General features: G+C 41.2%; 4 protein-coding genes and 1 long non-coding RNA gene across 6 annotated transcripts in view; 4 read left to right on the forward strand and 1 right to left on the reverse strand.

Annotated features, from left to right (window-relative positions):
* The window catches only part of LOC140361410 (transmembrane protein 196), a 4954-nt gene extending 4874 nt beyond the window's left edge, over positions 1–80 (forward strand). For both annotated transcript variants that reach the window (XM_072447120.1, XM_072447123.1), the window contains exon 5: positions 1–80. This exon is cut by the window's left edge and continues 518 nt beyond it. The gene's annotated coding sequence lies outside the window, so the exon portion shown is untranslated.
* A 6090-nt stretch (positions 81–6170) lies between these two features.
* Positions 6171–8192, forward strand: polr1f (RNA polymerase I subunit F). The gene is made up of 4 exons (XM_072447614.1): positions 6171–6385; positions 6512–6653; positions 6826–7034; positions 7205–8192. The coding sequence occupies exons 1-4, from the start codon at positions 6171–6173 to the stop codon at positions 7920–7922; spliced, it is 1284 nt and encodes a 427-aa protein (XP_072303715.1). The 3' UTR covers positions 7923–8192.
* A 2807-nt stretch (positions 8193–10999) lies between these two features.
* On the reverse strand, positions 11000–14587 carry LOC140361411 (uncharacterized). The gene is made up of 3 exons (XR_011927008.1): positions 14511–14587; positions 12434–12545; positions 11000–11119 (listed from the first exon to the last, which is right to left on the reverse strand). It is a non-coding gene; the product is annotated as an uncharacterized lncRNA (long non-coding RNA).
* Positions 14588–15853: 1266 nt separating this feature from the next.
* Positions 15854–16375, forward strand: LOC140361412 (fer3-like protein). The gene has a single exon (XM_072447124.1). The coding sequence runs from the start codon at positions 16061–16063 to the stop codon at positions 16373–16375; it is 315 nt and encodes a 104-aa protein (XP_072303225.1). The 5' UTR covers positions 15854–16060.
* A 1440-nt stretch (positions 16376–17815) lies between these two features.
* On the forward strand, positions 17816–19254 carry twist1a (twist family bHLH transcription factor 1a). The gene is made up of 2 exons (XM_072447596.1): positions 17816–18529; positions 18847–19254. The coding sequence occupies exon 1, from the start codon at positions 17957–17959 to the stop codon at positions 18500–18502; it is 546 nt and encodes a 181-aa protein (XP_072303697.1). The 5' UTR covers positions 17816–17956; the 3' UTR covers positions 18503–18529; positions 18847–19254.
* The last annotated feature ends 533 nt before the right edge of the window (positions 19255–19787 follow it).

Here is a 19787-nt window from a genome sequence, read left to right on the forward strand (position 1 = left end):
GTTATGTCTATAAATTGAAATTATTTTTATAAATGATTCTTACAAAAGCGTTCTCGATTAAAGTGATAAATCTGCCTCAAGCTCTTCCCTGTTTATTTTCACTCAGATGTGTTACGTCGGTGTCTAATCCCTCAGTCGTCCAGGTAGGGTATTATTATTATTATTAGGCCCGAGCGCCACAAGCTGGCGAGAGGCCTATTAATCTCGTAAGGCCGTGCGAAGCACGGCTGCGAAAGTGCGCACGTAGTGCGCACGAAATCGAGCGCGAAGCGCTCGCCCACTTCCAAACACTCACTAACGCACTCCTTCACTCACGCACGCCCCGTGCATACTAATTAGTAGTAGGAAAATGGAACATTACCGTTGTAAACGGGCGAAGCCCGTGCAAAAGTGCGCACTAAACGAGCACCTTACATTGGGATGACGACCGCGAAGCGGTCGTCATCCCCATATAAAGCACTCATTTGCGCTAAGTACCTCACGAATACGTTCCCCATCTCTTGCATGTTCCGTGCATATAAGCATGTAATGCAAAAATTGAACATTATTACTGTATAGAGGGCCAAAAACACAAAGTGGGCGGAGCCCACTCAAAATCAACGAAAGTACCCGTCAGTGACCAGGGACCCACACCATGAGGTAGGAAAGCGCGAGCGTTTTCCGAAAATGTATAGTTTATGATATTTGAAAAATGGGAAACATTGTTTTCGCATCGGAATATTATTCTTTCTTTCTTCTTCTCGGGACCAACCCCCCTATTTTTCACCCAGTGAACATTGACGAAAAGTCACAAAAATTTGCACGCCTCTAAAAATCGTGCCTCTCTACATTCTGGCTATTTCCCTTTTCTAAAATAAAAAAAATTGGCGCGTCAGCGCCCCCAAATGTACCAAAAATGCATTGAGAGATGGGAAATGACCCAAAAAAAATCTGATCGTAGAATCATGAAATTTGGCGCAGAGGTAGATGGTGACAAGAGAAGTAAAAAATATTATTACGGCAACGCCGTCCGCCCAACCAAATGTCGGCCATATTGCTTCAAAAATGGCTAAACATGACTTCGGAGTTTTTCCAAACGTCGTACTTTTACGAACTCCTCCCAGGGCGTTGGCCCTAAAAAGCTGAAATTTGGTGAAAATGCTACTGAGGAGTGGGACATCAAAAGTTATCCAAATTACATTGATACCTCTCACGGTCTCTGTGCGGCGAAGCCGCAAACTGTAGCTAGAATTTCAGAAATCTCCCATATTTAAAATTTCTGCCGTTTGCGCAGATAAAGTCCGAATTGCGTCAAATTAGAATCAGTTGTTAAACTCTTTGCCCTAAACCTACTTGAAGTGAAATAAATTAATTTGGAGCCACAGCGCCCCCTACAGATTTTATATGGAGGTTAAATGTTTAGTTTTGCGAAATTTTATGAAATTTGACACACAACTCAATTTTGGCCTCCCCATCAAAAAAGTCAATGAGACCCATGTCATAATTGTTATGGCGTTGCCGTAGCAATGACCAAAACCTCCCTTGTTATTCCAATGGGGAAATCGCCAGAACATGTTTACACTTTAGACTTTCACAAACTCCTCCCCCTCAGGGCATTAGCCCTATTAACCTGAAATTTGGTGAGGCTCATCTTCAGGGGTGGACCATCAAAAGTTATCCACATTTTTATTCAAAGAGTCACGGTGTCTGTGCGGCAAAGCCGCACATTTTGCCAAGAATTCAAAATAAAATTGCTTTTTGATGGTAAAACAAAGTGAGAAGATGTGACAGCTTCACAGATTCAGCAGTAGATGTAATAAAAGGACAATTGGGGCGCGTTAGCGCCCCCTCCTCTTGCGGCGTGGCGGCGGCGTGGCGAGGGCCGATCATTGCCGCTTGCGGCTATATTTATTATTATTATTATTAGGGTCCAAAGCGGAAGAAGGTCAATTCTGTCAACTGGACAAAGTTTTTAGAGTTGGTGTTTGCTTTTTTATCCTGTTATGTATTATGCTGGTGTTCTGTGCTCTAAGTTCACAAGCACCATCCAAACACAAAATGCATCACCAGGGGACATTTCTAACTGTATTGCATCCAAATACACAGACAACTGCAAGTTTCAGCTTTATGCTATGCAGCTTTGGCAGCACCACACAGTTCAATACCTTATTTCAGGGCTCATTATTTTTGTTTAGAAAGCACAACAGTTGTGTGTGTATGTGGGCGCTTCAGATGGCTGAGGCTGACAGAGAACCCACGATACAATTTATCACAACAGACAACAGACACGTCGCTCGGTGTCTCTAATCAACCTCTCTCCCCAAAATCTGTGTTTTTTTGGCATTATACTTGAAAAATGAATGATCCCACATTGTCATTGCAGGTATAAAAAAATAGGAAATCATCTACATCTGTGTTTTCCAACCAGAGGTACGTAGGCACTTACCAGAGCGTACACGTGAAATACACGTGAAATTGAATAGTACTTTAACAAAATGTTGTGCGTTGCAGTACATATAACATCCTTAAAAATGATTTGGAGCAATATGGATATCAATATCATTCAAATTAAATAGTAAGCGAACTGATATCTACTTGCCAGATTGAGAGGGCACTCGAGACAAAAAAAAGGTTGCAGCATGTTATTACAATGCACTTTATGTTGTTATAAGTGATCCTTTGTTAGTTTGAATTATTATTTTTGTACATTCTACATTTACAAATCTAAAAACATAGCATTTTTTTCTTGCTGAATAACAATGTTTGTAAGACTCAACCTCAGAACCTGTTTCAGTTTATGAGAACAGCCCAAGAGAGTCAGTCTAATCCGTCAATTAGCTTGATAGACATGGGTGGGTTTGATGATGATGATTTCAGTAATGGTGTCGAGTGTACTTAATTTATTTGTATGGTTTACATCTTGCAATGGAACGCAAGAAATTTAATTTAAAATTGGCAGGAAATTAAAACATTTATTTGAGATTCAGTTCCAAAACCAGATTTCAAGTGGCCAGGAAACCTGGCCAAATCCAAACCTTGGATTAGAGTTTATAGTTCTAAATTATGAGTGTCTCTGTAAAGATAGATCATTCAATTCAACTTCATTAAATTTATTTTTGTAACACCCAAAATCACAGATTAAACAATGTTCATAGGGACTTGGTAATGTCCCAGCATCCCGTCCTTAGACCCTCCTTCTCAGCCAGGAAAAACTACGTATCCCTTTGGGAAAAAGTAGAAACCTGGAGGAGTTCCACAGTGTAGGAGAGATCCGACTCCCTCAGACGGACAGGCGGACGCGAGATGGACAGTGGAGCTGGAGCCACTCAGAAGACAGACGTGACAGAAGTGGTGGAGGTTGTGCAACGTTTATAAGAACGTATTCAGTTCAAGTCTTTTAAGTGAGAGGGATTACTTGAGTGTGTGATAACTCAAGTGCGGTGCCATGAGATAATCCATGTAAACTGTTAGTGTTAGCTGACTGTGAAGATATTTCAGGCAGCATGGTCAGAATCACTGTAGTTTAGAAAAGGATGCAAATGGTGCTATAATAGAGTTTTTCGATCTAGCTAATATAGTTGTATTGAATACTGGCACGCACACACGGATAGATCCAAACTCATGTAAAGGATGTTGCCTTGATTCACCAGGTTTGGCATGAGCAGGTGAGTGGAGTCAGACTCAATGGGCATCATTTTCCAGTGGCTAGTCCTTTGGGAGTTCGCTTTTTGAGGAGAATGGAGAAAGGAGCAGGTTTAATTTTTCCTTAACTCACTGGGGTAAATTTAGGGAGCATGCTTCTGCAAGGATAGAAGATGTTAATAGTAGTGGTTCAATAGATGAGTTCCGCGGTTCTTTGATCATGAGGGCTGCTTCTGAGTCAATTACGCTTAGGAAAAATCCTGTTGATCCACGTATTGTTCCCTGGTGGAATTCTGAATGTAATGCAGCTGTGAAGAGAAGGAAAGCTGCATTTTGACGGGTGAGTGGTTTTCCTACTCAGGAAAATGCGATTGAGAATAAGATGTGTAGAGCAGTAGCAAGAAAAACTATGAAAGAAAACATAATTCAAAGCACTTGGCTCAGGACAGTCTTAAATTGAGAAGGAAAGCCTTAATTGAAAATAAATCAAAATTGGATTCAGGGGTCGACATGAACAGTCCGTTCAATTTGTTTTTCTCTTTAAAAGAAGTAGAAAAGGCTATTCTAGCTGGTGCTAACACCACTCTAGGGCAAAATGGGATAAGTTTCAAGCTGCTACATTATCTGGATAAGGATACTTTGTATGAAATCTAGGCCTTGAAAAAAGCATGAAATTGTGCCCCAAATTTTAAAGCCAGGAAAGATCCCGTCCTCCCCATCATCGTACAAGCCAATAAAGTGATGGAGAGAAAGGCGAGGGTTTTTCCTTGAAACTAGTGTTTTTTGTGAATCACCAAAATAGTTTTCAGAAAGGGAGAAGTACTATAGACTTCTGCAGTTATGAATAGAGATGTGAAAAGCGCAGTCTCTTATGACAGTCGGTGGAGGGAGGGGCAACTTTTTAGGCTGGATTAAACGGGAATTCATGGAAAGATGTTTTGCTGGATACAGAATTTTTATGTGGAAGGACAATTCACGTGAGGGTAAATACAGAGCAGTTATCAGCCCTGTTTTATTTAATATTATGGTTAATTATAAATCTAATTTTGTTGATAATAGATTTGGAAAGTCACTGTTTGCGGATGATGGTGTCATCTGGAGGAGTGGGAAAAATATAACCTTTTTGTTCACAGAAACTCAGAAGTCCTTGTATTGAGAGGACTTTTAAATGTTTGGGTCTTTGGTTTAAGGAGGGTGACTTGGAAAGCTCATAATGCATTAAAAGTGAGAACGTGATAAACATTATGAGGAGTCTTTCAGGTAGTGATAGTGGGACAGACAGGTACTCTCTCCAGCTAATCTATAAAGCTATAGTTGGACCAATTTTGGATTATGGAAGTGTGGTTTTTAGGGCTGCATTTACATCTGTGCTTAAAAGACTTTAGGTTTCTGCTCTGGCACTTTCTCTGAAGTTTAGACGGGGCAAATTAGGGGTCCATTATTGAGCTAGGGTGGTTAAGAGTCTGCTGGATGAAAGTTGGGAGTTTGCTTAAAGACCAGAGAAAGCTTGTTTTTTCACTCACATCGTGAAAGTAGCAGAAGCTATGGGGTTGCGGAGAAGTGTGGTAGTTGGATTAGTGTGATCCCCTATGTCCTTATGGACTCCATCTGAGGTTAAAATGGACTTTCTTGGTTTAGACAAAAGAGTGACATTTGAGCGTTTTAATGCCTATTTCTGAGTGGTCAGAGTGAATCTGTGCATGTTTTAACAGATGGGTCCAAGCAGGGTGAAAAAGCAGGCTATGGAATGTATATCATGGAGCCAGACAGGCCAAATAACCTCAAATAACCTCTCTGTGTTGCTTGCATTACAGAGGGTTCGAGAACTCCGTCCTACCTATTTTATCATTTTCTCTGAGTCTGCTGCTGCTTTATCTGCCCTCTGTCAGAGCTGTCAGAGGCTCGCCCTGATCTAGTGACTGACATTCCGTGCGGTCTGAAAATAATTGACGATATGGGCTCTAATGTTTGTTTGGGTCCAAGAGCATGCTGGGGTGATGGGAAATGAAGTAGCGGATGCTTTGGCCAAGGAATCTTTGCAGAAAGATCAGATGGGCGTTGTTCTTCAGCTGGCAGAGCAGGAATGTTATAATATGTGTAAAGAGTTCCTTGGTAATAAGTGGCAAAAGCGAGGGGGAAATACGAGGCAGACACATTAGTTTATAATGATAGGTGTTTGGTGAGTTCTTGTCACAGGGATGAAGTGGTGCTGTCTTGCAGATTGTCGGGTTTCGAGTAGGCAAACATTCAACTATGCAGCAGCGAGAGAAGGTAGCTCTTAAACTGACTGAACTGACCTCGGATTAAATGTTTTTTCTTATGAGTCCATGTTTTTTCTCGTATCTCGTATTCTGGCCTGTATTCAAGAATCTGACGCCATCTATTAATAACGGTAGAGGGCAGCATTGCGCCTGGTAGCGTACAACCTGCAGAAAAAAATTAGAAGAAGAAGAAAACTCACTCCCAATCGCTAGGTGGCAGCACTTCCGGAAACTGTCATCTTTTGAAAGCGGAACATCTCGTTTGTTGCTCTTCCGGTTATTACGATCATGGATACAACACGCAGCGTGGTGATCTGTGGATCTGGGGCCGCGGCCAAGGTACCTTCGTTCGCCGCGGCCTCAAAGTTGCTGTCAGCGCCGTACTCGTGTTTGGTCCTGCACACGCACCGCAGGCACATCGCCCTCTTTCCTCTTCACCTCCACAAGAAGAAGAGCGGGATCCGAGAGGAGCTGGACGCGGGGCTGCTCAAGTTCTCTCCGAGGTACAACCAGACTTAACATTACCTATTTTATGTGTGTTGTTGCTTTGCGAGCCTTGTCAACAACTCTAACCACGTCTGTTTACATGACAAGTTGAGCCTGCTCAGCTCTTCCTCCTTGTGTTGCAGCCTGAGCGGAGTGCCCGTGGCTTATGACAACATAAGACTATTAGGACAGCAGGGGGACATCTTTGATGACTCTGGCTACATCCACCTGAACATACAGGCCGACTTTATTGTGTTTCAGCCCACGAGCGGACAAACGTTGTTGGTAAGACATGTGTTATATGTTTTTATTATAATTATGATCATTATTAAACATTATTTAATTAGATAAGAAACCCATTAAGATCGAAACCTCTTTTACATGGGTGACTTTTACATGGATGTTGACTGTTTTGACTGTTTGAACTTTTCCTCTAATGAAAGTTTTCACTTTTAAGGGTATAGTAAATAAGCAGAGTGCAAGTCACGTGGGTTGCCTGGTTCACGGCTGCTTCAATGCCAGCATCCACAGACCAGCCCAGATTTCTGTGGAAACATGGAGGTATGAGGGACCCCAGGTTGGCTCAGAGCTGGAGTTTACTGTGCAAACCCTGGATACAAACATTGTAGGAGTGCTACTCATCAGAGGTGAACTGCTCAGAACAAGGCAAGTGAAAATTTTGTTATTTCTAAAATAAAATGTGATTGTTTCCCTAGAAATTTGATTTTAAATAATAGTAACCTTAATTCTAGTTGCTCTTATGTTATACTCTTGCATTCCAAAAATGTGTAAGAAAATAACAAACGACAATTGTTTGATTTAATTCCTTATTATAGGATGCTGGAGCTGATGGATATCAGTGACAGCACCGCGTCCACTGTGCAGTCCACTGTGCGGTCCACTGTGCAGTCCACTGTGCGGTCCACTGTGCGGTCCACTGTGCGGTCCACTGTGCGGTCCACTGTGCGGTCCACTGTGCATCAGCTTCATCTACAGCAGCCAGATGAGCCTGATGCAAACCAAACCACACAACCTATGGAAGTGTCCCCTGAAGAGACTCCAAAGAAGAAGAAAAAGAAAAAGGATAAAATTAAAGAAGAAGCTGTTACCCCAGAGGAAGACACAATTATGGATACAACACCGGAGTTGAATGGGACAGTGAATGAGACATTGGACGAAAGCAGTGATAGCACAGATAAAAAGAAGAAGAAGAAGAAGAAAAAGGACAAGATCAAAGAAGAAAAAGTAGGAGAAGAGCCAGTGACCTTTGCCCCTGAGCAGGACACTGCCATGGACACAATAGCGGAGTTCAATGGAATAATGGATGAAAATAATTGTCATGTGGAGAAAAAGAAGACGAAAAAGAAAAAGAAAGACAAAAGAGTTAAGGAGGAACCACAAGAGGTGGGACTGGAGGTCCACTGCAGTGACTCCAGTGGATACCTGAGTGACAACCCCAGCAAAAAGAGAAAACAACAAACTCAAACTGAAAGTCAAGAGTTTGAAATGCCAAGTAAGAAGAGAATCAAGACTCTGAAAAAAGAAACTGAATAACTTTTTTAAAAGTTAGAATTGCCTTTCTATCAATGGCTGTGATTACATGCACACTCAAAATTTGATTAGAATTAGTTTTGAGTTGTATCCATTTTTTGTTTTATCAGTTGAGTTTTATTAGGTTTTTGGGGGAGAGTTTTGAGACTGTTAAAATGATATGTAAACATCAAAGACATCTGCTTTGTATAAGTTTTTGAGATTTGCATGTCATTTAAATAATCTTACAGGTCCAGAATCAGATAATCAGAGTTTGGTGTGCATGTGAAAGCTCCACAAGGTGGAGACATTGAACAGACTTTTTGTGCTGAATTGATTACCTGACACTGCCTAAGGGGGGAGCTGTGGCAGCATTTGGCACAAAGTTCATAATGTAGTGTATTTTCCTAGATAATTCAAATAGACATTTATTTTATTTTCACCAACTGCATGGACAAAATATTGGAACGGGAAATGCAAAGATGACTTTCTAAACCGAATAAATCTATATTTTGACATTATTTTGTACGTTATTTTTTTATTTAGTTAAAAGGCAAAATCTCTTGGTATTCTGTAAGCGGTTTTAAATCAGACAAATACAGTGATAAATGAAAAAGACTAGCTCATGGATATTTTCTCCATTTGTTAATCCAGTGTTTCCAAACCAGGGGAAAGAAAGATGAAAGTTAGTAGTATTTAATATTAAATGTTCTTTGCAGTGTTTTACGTCCTTGATTTTGTTCGACGTGTTTGGACATCAATATCAACAAGAAAATTATAGTTATAATTGGCAAGACTACTAGTTATAATTACAGTATATTCTTAAAAACAATGTGTGAGCTATTGGGCCACTTGAGACTACCTTTATGATGTGATGGTGAGAATGAGAATTTATATCAGTTCATCTTGCAGTATCTTACCTCAGAGGGTTAATCAACATAATAAACAACTCACTCCACTGCATAGAATTGCTGGAAATATGTGTTGTAAACTATGTCATATGCAGGTTTGAATTAAATAACTAGTCATGTCCACCTTATTGCACCTGTAGCCTCATATCCTTTATCGTCTTCTCAATCTCCTTCACGTTACACCCTCCTCTGCTCCCACCTTTTAGTCTCCTCTTCCACTTGTCTGCCTGATTCATTTGAGGCAGTGTGCAGTTCACACACATTCCACTACAGGATCCCCCTCTCTGCCCCCCTTGTCCTGCCACTGGACTCTCATATCATAGGCCCGGTCGTTTATCTTCATAATCCTCTGATGGAAAGAGTAAAGAAAGCATGGCGGAGGAGATGACACAATAGGAGGAGGTCTGCTTTTCTTGACTGAACGTTCTTAAGCCTGAACATTTGAACTACCATAGAAGTCGATATCCCCCCCCCAACAAAATATATACGTAGCATTATTACTTAATTTCCAAAGACCAGTACCGCACATTACCTAACCAGTGCACTGTGATGCAGAGATAAGAGTTTGAATAAAACCTACAGCTCCACCTGCCATTAAAACTGTATTTGGTCGAGACAACAATGTCCTCATTTTTTTCACATCAATACATCTTCTAAACTGTGCATTCCTGGCAGAGCAGAAAAAGCCTTTACCAAGTTTCTTCCTCTATCTCAACATTTCCAACTTGTACATGAAAGAGCTAGGAGTCATTCAAACTGACGCAATCCCCTCACATCCAGGACACCATTGCCACACACTTGGAGCAGATGAGCCGCATTGGCAGAAAAACACTATCCACAAATCCCCCGTCTTTGCACCCCCTACGGCCAAGCCTAATTAGTTATGTGGTCGGCACTGGTCCGTCCCACAGCCCCAAATGGCAGCGGGTCATAAAAATGTAAGTGTTCCACCAGTCAGTGCAGAGTAACTGTGGCTATATATTGTCCAACGCAGCTGAGTAATATCAAAGCTCATCTCTCACAGGCCTACTGACATCCATAAAATCACTTAATGGCATTTTCAAAGGAATTTCTGGGTAATTTCTTGGCAATTTTGCTTTCCTTCACGCTTGTAGTTCCATCCCACAGGTAGAAAAAAGCACACAATTTCCCAAGAGGTCCAAGTCTTGTATACAAGCTCAAATGCACACACACTTTTAACCCGAAAGCAAATGTTACTTAAGGTTAGCCAGGCTTATTCTCACAGTTAGTCGTGTTTCCAGGGCACCCGACACCCATGGTCCTGCCCTCAGTAACCCTGGCGACGACTGACGGGTGTTTCCTGTCACAATATTATACCCAGGAGAATAGTTTGGACTAGAAGTTCACTAGCAAGGACCACAACCCCAGCTACGATGCAGTGTTTATTGACATACGAGAAACATGAAGAACACAAATGTACAGAAGTTGATGCCGTTTTGGGGCTTCTGGCAATGAGGGCTGTAGGCTCCCGGGCCTCGATACCCCCATCTAGGACATAAATTAGAATAATAATTAGAACAGCGTCGGAATGAGGGGCACAAAGTCATCAACGCTGATGTGTGTGAACTGGATGCCTAAATAGTGTAGATGTAGGAAGGGGCGTGAAAGGGGTGTGGTCCTGCTCCCGAACTGAAGATAACAATCTTATCTTCATTCAAAATTGTTTTCTGCGCTCTCACATATCGCCATATCACTTCTAAATATTTTCTTAATTGTTGTGTCAGCATTGTAACTTGCCGTCCATTATTCAGTGTGTACTTTCCTTTGGCCCATAGTTGCCTTTTCTTTTCTTTTTTTCCACATATTGATCATTTTGGCATATGTGGCACACAAAAGCTGGATTTGCGTCGACACATTGTGCTGTGTTTGGCCAACCAGTGCAGTAACATTAATATGGCTCAATATAATCAGTGGTTAATGAGGAGGCTCACATGCCTCTAGACAGTATTCAGACTGCACTCCTACACCCAAAACCTCCTGAGAAACAGTGCAAATTTAATATATAAGATTGGCTTATAATGGTATGATAAATATGTTGCGAATAGAATAAATTCATAAAGAGGCTAATGTTACAGAAAGGCTGAGACCAAATATGGGCATTACCAGATTGACGCGTGATTTAATAGTGGAACAACAAGCTAAGCTAGTATAAAAATGTACTTTTACTCCTCTCTCATACCTTATGAGATGAGACCAGCTCAGTGGTGGGGCGAGTAGGGGAACTACTCACAGCATATCAACTCAGCTACAGTCACAGTCCCCCCAAACCACAACATGACAAATGAGCCCCTAGCAACAGAGAAAAATGCATGGCTTTGGAAAATATGATCTCATGTTTAGTTGTGTTATAATACACATGACACACATAAGTTTTTGAGTTTTTGCTTTTATGACAACCAGTTCAAAGATGGTAACAAGGGTGGCCGATACTAATGACAATATGAGCGTTTGGGCTTATTGGTGGAAAAACACTTAAAAAGACATAAGAAGATGGAACTCCCTTGATCAGTGAACCGTTCGGCTCTGGCACAGAGCGTTGCTTCACTTTTAAAGAGCACATTAGTCAAAAGTATTCAGAAATAAAAACAACGCAAATGTTTCCCTTAGATCATAGCTCTTCTTGTCTGATATTCCGCGCTGCTAGTTTTTCACAAACTGAATGTTAAATATGTTGATTTGGATGAAATTAAAATATATGTCCTACCCATTTATAGATATGGGCATAAATGCATAACAGATAAGACAACAAATGTGGCTTGATTAAGGAAACCCTTGCAACACAAGTCAAAAACCACATGCACTATTGTCTAAATTACAATTCATCCTGGTGTTTACAGTTGAGTCCAAGGAAAACTTGGCCTTTGACCCTAATGACAAGACATTCCACTGTCTCTGACAACTGAGTCCTGCAGTTACTCACAGCTCCACCTAATGTCAGAAAATAATATAAAAATACATGTAAACGGTGAGGGATGTAGGACGCACTCACTGGTAACATTCACTGCTGGATTTGGGTAACTTCCATATTGAGTTTTGCGTCTTCTCAGAATATGAACTGAGCAAGACCAAGTACAATCTATATAGTACTAAATCATGGCTGATGATCCTAAATTAATCGATCCCCGTATTATGGAAAACTGTTTAATTTCATGTGACATGGGATAATGTATTCAATATACATAAATACTGTTCTAAATAACATAAGGCTGATTTTTGGCCAATCTTTGGTGTTGTTTGCTGCATTATAGACTTGAGTAATCATATTATCCTCCTCATTATCATTTAAGCTATAAACGCCACTCCTTCAGTCAATGAAACATGGCACCCTGAAATGCATAGTGAAGAGTGATTGTAAGGCTTTTGCAGTGAAAATAAACACAGAACAAAGTGCTGACATGAGCTAAGGTGGGTGGGGAACCGCATTGTGACATTTCTGTGCAGCGCGGGGGGAGGAAAGACGTTTGGATTAAGGAGGGAAGTGAGGAAAGGAGGAGCCGAGGGCATTTTGCAGAGTCTTTTGGTTTAAAAAAAGGGGGGTGCGTTGATATATATGATGTGGTTTTGGGGTTTATCCAAGTTTTGAAGCACATGCAGGGCTCTTACCTTTCACTGGCTGCCCAGCTGTGTAAACAATACACGAGTGGCTTGTGTTTTCAAACGCTCTGCCAATCCCAGAACAGGATTCAAGAAGAGGGTGGGACTTGTGACTCAGCTTCTGTGTGGAAGAAGTAGTGACATAATGAAGGAGTAAGATGGGTCAGAAGTTAAACTCATCTTTCCTAAACCCACTGTCTTCTACTGTCTAGATAAAAAACAAACAGATCGGCATTATTCAAATTATTGTTACAATAGTCATTGTTCTTTTGCAAAACAGGGAAAAGGGTATAGGTAAATCCTGTCACACTTCTAGACATAAGGAAGGGAAGATGCAGTAAAAAGGAGTGTCTACTTTCAGATTTACTATGGTGGTGGTTAGATGGAGTTGGCTGTGTTTTGTAGTGCACAGTGGACAGAGCCAGAGAAGGAGGAAGGAAGACAGATTTACATGGTGAGAACAGATCTGGCACTGTCTGACAAGCACCCTGGACACTAGTGTTCTCCAGTGAACGCTATATTAACTACAGCTAACTATAATACTGAATCCTGCACTGGTAAAATTAAGTTTCTACATACTAAAGTTCATCGATCCCAATCCGCCCACAGACCCACTGTCCTGTGCTGACAATCACTCACAGTGAGGCTCTACTGTTTAGTGCAGTGTGTAAATCAAGAATACCTGTATCTAGTAAATTGTAATTTTATGATTATTGAGAGAAAAAATATCATGATGTAATGATTACTCATGATTATTGAGACTATGACTAAACAACTATTACTATGCCTCAAATTTGTGTTTGCTTTACGAAACTTAACTTTCTGAAAGCCAAAATAAACTTAATACAATCACAATAAAAGCCAGATTAAAAAAAACAATTAGTTCTATGTTTTGGACTAAAGATGGAAGTAAAAATACTTATTTTGCTTCGATAACCGCCACAATTATAATTTTTTGGTTCTTACGATTATATTGTGACCTAAATAATCAGGATTATCGATTAACTTAATAATATTGGCATCCTTAATATCTGGATTATCTTTTTGTTGAGACCAGTAGATTTCAGTGTGGGGTTTCAAAATGTAGTCTCTGTACATTATACATTTTTATATATCTGGTAGCTATTCATTGTTCATTGTTTTGTATTCATTGTTCATTGTTTTGTATTCATTGTTCAATGTTTTGTTGTTTGTGTTGCATCGAATCACCAGGACAAGTTCCTATGTTTGTGAATTTTGTTCATTGACAAATGGCAATAATCCTTATTCTGATTCTGATTATAATGCAGAAAAAAAGTTGCAGAACATTCAATCATTTCATAAAATATGAGCAATGAATAGAGAGCTTAGCGCTTTGCAGCAGAAAATATGAGTACAATATGGCATTCTGAAGCATGTGGACCCATCCAAAATAAATCACTGGCCCCTGTCCATCAAGACAAAAAAGTCAATAGCATAAGGAAGATGACGATTTGTATTTTAATCATTCTTCTTGCAATGAAAAGTAGGTAACCTTGGATAAAACTCAAATAGTATTTAGAGCACCACTGTTTGCACTATTCTACTGTTATAACATAGCCATGCATATAACATTATACTTTATAATTCAAGTCAGGTGTACTCTCTCATTGTGTTCCTAAAACCTAACCACAATAACTACCTCATATGCCCTATACAATAACCATTATCCAGTGCATGCATATTTGACAATAAAATACTTTTTGTTGAGAAAAGTATGTGAACAGTTTTACTGCTGATCCAATACCCACCTACAAGTTCTGGTTCATAGTGTTATATGCACTGCAGCACACATCGTTCACATTGTTAAACTTTCCTGTTGTGAAGCATCACTACACTGTGGTTTCACACTGACTTGATCATCTCACTATTTACTCGTCCAAACAACAGGTTGCTCCTCAAGCGATCATTAATTTCCTTGTTAATAAGAGAGTTGAGCGGGAAGTGGGTCATTACGAGCCCCGTCTTGTGTGTTTCCACCATAAACTCTGAAGGTGTGTGCTGCGTTTTGGGCTTTTACTTCTTATTTAAGACCAATATTTACCCAGCAGCCCCAGGGTGAGATTACCTCATATTCTCCTGCCCAGCTGTGCTTTCTCAACGTTTCCAAGGCAACCGGCAGAATGTCCCATCATGTTTATCTGGAAAACAGAGAGGAAAGGATGGAGAGGATATGTTTAAATTAGGCACTGGAAGTGACTTAAACCAGTCTGGGAATCATTTGCAATAAAGTAAATAAAATGCTTTTTATAAACATGTTTAAACACAGAACAATTTATAAAGCAGCCTATTACATTACATATTTTGATAAAGGCCCTGTTTGTGGCAAAGTATATAACATCATATGCTAACAAGTGTTAAAAAAGGGTAAAGTGTTATCAAAGACATCACACAATGTTCTCAATATAGAAAGTATTAACATATTTTGAGCTTTATGGGTTGTATGAGCATTGGAGCTCTATCACTAAGAAAGCGGAAAGATCATTCATGGGATGAGAGCATAAAAAAAAAATACTACTCAAATCAAAGTGCAAAATGCAGTTATTCTGCACTCCCAACTTTTCTAAAATTGGATAAATTGCATGACTTCACTCATACAGAAAATATGTTTTTTTATTCAAAGTTAAATCATATATTAATGGCAAAGAGAATAAATATAGACATAAGTGTTCAATGTTTTATGATAACAATCTGAGACACATTCAGTACCTGTTCCTAGGTCGGTCAGCTAACGGCCAGCTCCTTGTAGTAAAACAACAGCATAATTTAATTTATCAGAGATATATTCCAAACAGTGTAGTGTTTCGGATACCAAGAAGAAGGCATCCCAGAGATGTATATGAGAAAACTCCGCACTGGTCTGGAGTGTAATATACAGTGAAGTCTGATAAATAACTTGGATGACCAAATGAACCTTTTTGAAACACAATTTCATGCTAGTATTACTATTTGAGGTATCAAAAGAATGGTTTAGTCAGTGTCATGACACATGCATTTTCCAGTCACAGGCGTGTCACCACAGTCGGCCTCATAATGTTCCATTATTCAGTCCATTTTCAATATCACTTTCAAAGTTTTAAAGTGAAAATTCTGTAATTTGTTTTGCAAAAGAGATTGCCATAAGAGCACCCCCTTAAGGTTGTTGTGTACTCTGCAATGCCATGGAAACTGAAAGATATCTGCTTCAATTTGCAACAGAAAAGCTTTGAGTGCTAGGGAATGTTCTATTTGCTCTTTTTCGGGTCTGTTTAAGTGGTAAAAGTCTCATTATTTAGCCTCTAAAGAGCAGAGGACAGTGCAAACAAGTCGCTATGACCTCGAAGTCAAGAGCCTCGTCCTTCAAAAGGCCCCGAGGGCTGCGCAGTACGACAGTGTCTTATATATCTGCAGGTTTAAAACGATTTTTTACGCACTAATCAGTCAATTCAAGCAGAAGAGGACAATTTATTAAAACAGCAGGAATGGGACTTGGACTTTGGCCAAAAGGATTTAACCCTGGTGCGTATGGACCGGATTTAGAAATTTAACGCACTTGAATTGAGCCAAAGTCATTTTGAGACTGTTCGTGAAGCGTTGGGGATGGTGCGAATGCTTCTTTGCAAATAAACCTGTGGAAATATGGATTTTCCGCAAAAATACGCATTTGCGCCAAACCCGCAGGTGGATTGTACGTTTGGCCAGATCAGGAAGGAGCACCAGGACCCGCTGAGGTTCAGCAGCAAGGCCAAACGCAGGAGGATCATCAATGTGGTGCAGAGACAAGCGGCCAACGTGCGGGAAAGGAAGAGGATGTTCAGCCTTAACGAGGCCTTCGACGAACTGAGAAGGAAAGTCCCCACCTTCGCCTATGAAAAGAGGCTGTCTCGTATCGATACGCTGCGGCTGGCCATTATCTACATCTCCTTCATGATGGACCTCCTCGAGAGCACCTGATTCTTCCACTTGAATTTGATTAACTATAACCTAAGAAAAGTATGTTCACGTGAACAATTATTTATCTGAGCCCAGGCATGTGATAGGCTATAGCCTACAGCATATTCAACTGCTGTACGTATATTATAAAACATTGGATATTTGTCTGAACGAGTCATATGCATGTTTTTTTTTCCTGATGGAACGGGTTATGTCAGACTGACGCCATATTATTGAATAGGATATATTAAGAGGAATCGAAACATTGTTGCGGCGCTGTATTCAGGTGTCGTTCAGCACCAAGGACAGCGTCAGATGCACCTAACAGGTAGTTTACCTGAACAGCTTTCATCACTAAAGCTTTCGTCACAAATTATAGACTAACTAGTGAAATTCGGCAGGATGCATGACCCCATGTGGGCATCGAGGGTGCTGACAAGTGCAAATTGTGCTTAAGATTAAGGGATTTAAATGCTATATCCAAGGGTGACGGTGACGAATGAAGCACGGTGTTGTCTTTGGCGATGAGGTGTGAATTAAATTAGGTCCATGACGCACAGAGACACACAGATCGGTGGCAGGCATTTTGGCCTCGAGCCCCTGTCCGCCGGTTGAGAGTGCTGCACAGTCCACGTTCAGACTTTTGTGATGTGATGCTGTACTGGCAGAGAGCCGAACATCCACAGTTCAGTAAAAATCCAACATTTCTTTTCCCCGTCTTTCAGTGTTTGTCTTGCTCCGCCTTAAGCGACCCCGCTGTGCGCACAGATCCGCCCTGTATGCTCCCTGGAAAGGCTCGCCTTTAAACCTGAGCCGCGGTGTCCACATCCCTGCGGGAGTCAGGTCCGTTTAAGAGCATACCTCAACGCGGGGCCCGACGGGAAAATAAACACCTCTCTTTTCTGCGAGGCGGACCTCCAGCTGAGACAGCCTCCTGAGTTTTGAGCAAGTCTGCGGAGAGCTTCACCGCGATTGAACAGACCAGTGACAAGACTGTATTGATCAAGTTATTTTTAGAAATAGACATGTGCCCCAAATGTCAGGTTTAAAAACTGCAATTATAATGTTGCCTGCTGGCTTAGGTCTATTGTTATTCAGCAAACTTCAGCTTTCTTAAGTCAATGGCCAATTATGTAAGTTCTTTATAGCGACATATTTAATAGCCTGATAACATTCAAAATATAATTGAAACAATACAAATATAATTCAAACAATAACTGGGTCTAATTATAAATAAAACCATATGACAAGTAGGCCTAAGTCCTGTTTTGCGTGTCAAATGTGTGTATTAAATGTGGGGAAAGCTTCACAGGGAAGTTGGGGCCGTTTTTGAGTTTTGACACACATATTTCAGATATTATAACAAGGCCTAGTTTTCCTGCAGTATTAAGTTACACACGGACGCTTGGCCAATCAGGGCGCTCCCCAAATTCCTCCTGCCTGGTCCCCTATATAAGCCCCGGCCCTCCTGTCTGGCAGCCACCTCTGCTGTTCTGTGGCTTATGAATATTTGCAAAACATAAGCGGCTCAGGGTTGTGTTTGTTGAGGGGTACGGTATTGGGTCAAACTCCAGAATAAGTAAAGTTCTGAACTAACTCGGGATGCGGGAAGAGGACCCCTCCCCAATGGACAGTGCGGGAAATAGTGAGGAAGAGACAGACCGTCATCTTCCCAGAAGAGGCTCGAGAAAGCGGCGAGCGGCGCGGAGGAGCACGGAGGACGAAGAGGAGCTGGACACACAGAGCCCGAGCCCCGGGAAGAAGAAAAACAGAAAGAGTGACGGCGGAGGTGGGAGTGCAGGGAGCAGCGGCAGTGAGGCCAGCAGCAGCCCGTCGCGCTCTTTTGATGACCTCCATACCCAGCGCGTGATGGCCAACATCCGCGAGAGACAACGCACGCAGTCCCTCAATGATGCGTTCACGTCATTACGAAAGATTATCCCAACGCTGCCTTCGGACAAATTAAGCAAGATTCAGACTCTAAAATTGGCGGCCCGTTACATCGACTTCTTGTGCCAGGTTCTTCAAAGCGACGAGATGGATGCGCGAAGTTCTAGCTGCAGTTACGTGGCCCACGAGAAGCTGAGCTACGCGTTTTCAGTTTGGAGGATGGGGGGAGCGTGGTCCCTGTCCACAACATCCCACTAGCAACGTGCTGAACGCATAGCACGCACGGTAAGACAAAAGGAACTTTCTTTAAATGACAAAATAAAAATGAGTTCATATGTCAACCACAGTATCCTGTACCAGTATGCTTCCAAACAAACACATTTATTACACAGTAGGCTATTGCGAATTTTATGCACTCACAATGTTATGTTTTGAAATATAACAGCAGACATGAGCAGGCCTTGACAATAATAGAATGTCTGTCTAGCCTTCACTTTACAAGCAGGTTGCATTAAATGTTTCAAAACGTTATCTCTCCATGGTTTTACTGTTGTCCTTATGATAGTTTGAAGTTGACTAAACACTTTCCTCTCTGCTCACAGATGTTCCAGACTGCAGACCCCAGTCCTGTATCAGGCAGTAGCAGGTGAGACTCCGCCATGGGGCCGGTGTCACTGAGCTGTGGTCAGTCACGTCGCTCTGCACAGACTTGAACTGTAATTGCAAGGGAGCACTTAGGACCAGGCACACATGAAGAACCATGAAGATGAAGACCACTGCGACTATGAATGTTGTCCAAACAGACTCTGATTTCTTGCCAGAGAAAAAAATTACGATCCATTCCACTTTTTCAGCAAAATATCTATTTATTTTTACATATGTTAGCGATACCATGCCACGCAAATAAAATGTATTTATTGTGGGGACGGATTTCCACAAGAAGACATGTACAAATATTCCAATGTTGTAAATATGCTGTAACTTTGAATAAACATGAATTTTATAATTAACATTGAAGTCATATTAAAATAGTAATAAGTTGTGTCTTACCACAGGCAGCCATAAGCCATGCAGTAATTTCAGTGTGCCAGTCCAAAGCCTGAATAATTGCAAGGTCAACCTTTGGTAAAATGTCTGTCATAACAGTCAGACGTCACTGCACACTGCACACAACAAAACAATTAGGTCATTAAAGATGCACAAATGCCTTTCTACACCAACACATTTCCCATAGCATTCATTTTGGAGGCCTATATGCAAAGTTTATTTTTGCTGGTTGTTGCATGATCCCCCAGTTAACTAAACCACAGCCAGGGGGGCAAAAGAAAACATCTCATAGTCGTGGCTTATTCTGCAGTGATTTCTTGAGCTCGGGGATATGGGAAAGCCATAATTAGCTGGTGGTCTGTTTGAACTGGGTGGCTGTGGAGCTGTGGGAGGCATGCATGATATTCCCAGATGTCCTCTGAACCACAGGTCAACATGGGAGTCTCTCTGTGCAGGTGCTAAGGCCCTGCCATCACTCCACTGCTGACAGATAACA

Source organism: Eucyclogobius newberryi, unplaced genomic scaffold, assembly GCF_026437365.1.
Source record: "Eucyclogobius newberryi isolate DKJ021-1_F unplaced genomic scaffold, fEucNew1.0.hap1 SCAF_16, whole genome shotgun sequence".
Taxonomy (NCBI): Eukaryota; Metazoa; Chordata; class Actinopteri; order Gobiiformes; family Gobiidae; genus Eucyclogobius; species Eucyclogobius newberryi.

Excerpts from the sequence above, each read along its gene's own strand:
- polr1f (XM_072447614.1), top strand. The coding sequence starts at position 6,171 with ATGGATACAACACGCAGCGTGGTGATCTGTGGATCTGGGGCCGCGGCC. Across the intron at positions 6,386-6,511 it reads CTGCTCAAGTTCTCTCCGAG|CCTGAGCGGAGTGCCCGTGG; the intron begins GTACAACCAGAC and ends CTTGTGTTGCAG. Across the intron at positions 7,035-7,204 it reads GGTGAACTGCTCAGAACAAG|GATGCTGGAGCTGATGGATA; the intron begins GCAAGTGAAAAT and ends TCCTTATTATAG.
- LOC140361412 (XM_072447124.1), top strand. The coding sequence starts at position 16,061 with ATGGATTTTCCGCAAAAATACGCATTTGCGCCAAACCCGCAGGTGGAT.
- twist1a (XM_072447596.1), top strand. The coding sequence starts at position 17,957 with ATGCGGGAAGAGGACCCCTCCCCAATGGACAGTGCGGGAAATAGTGAG.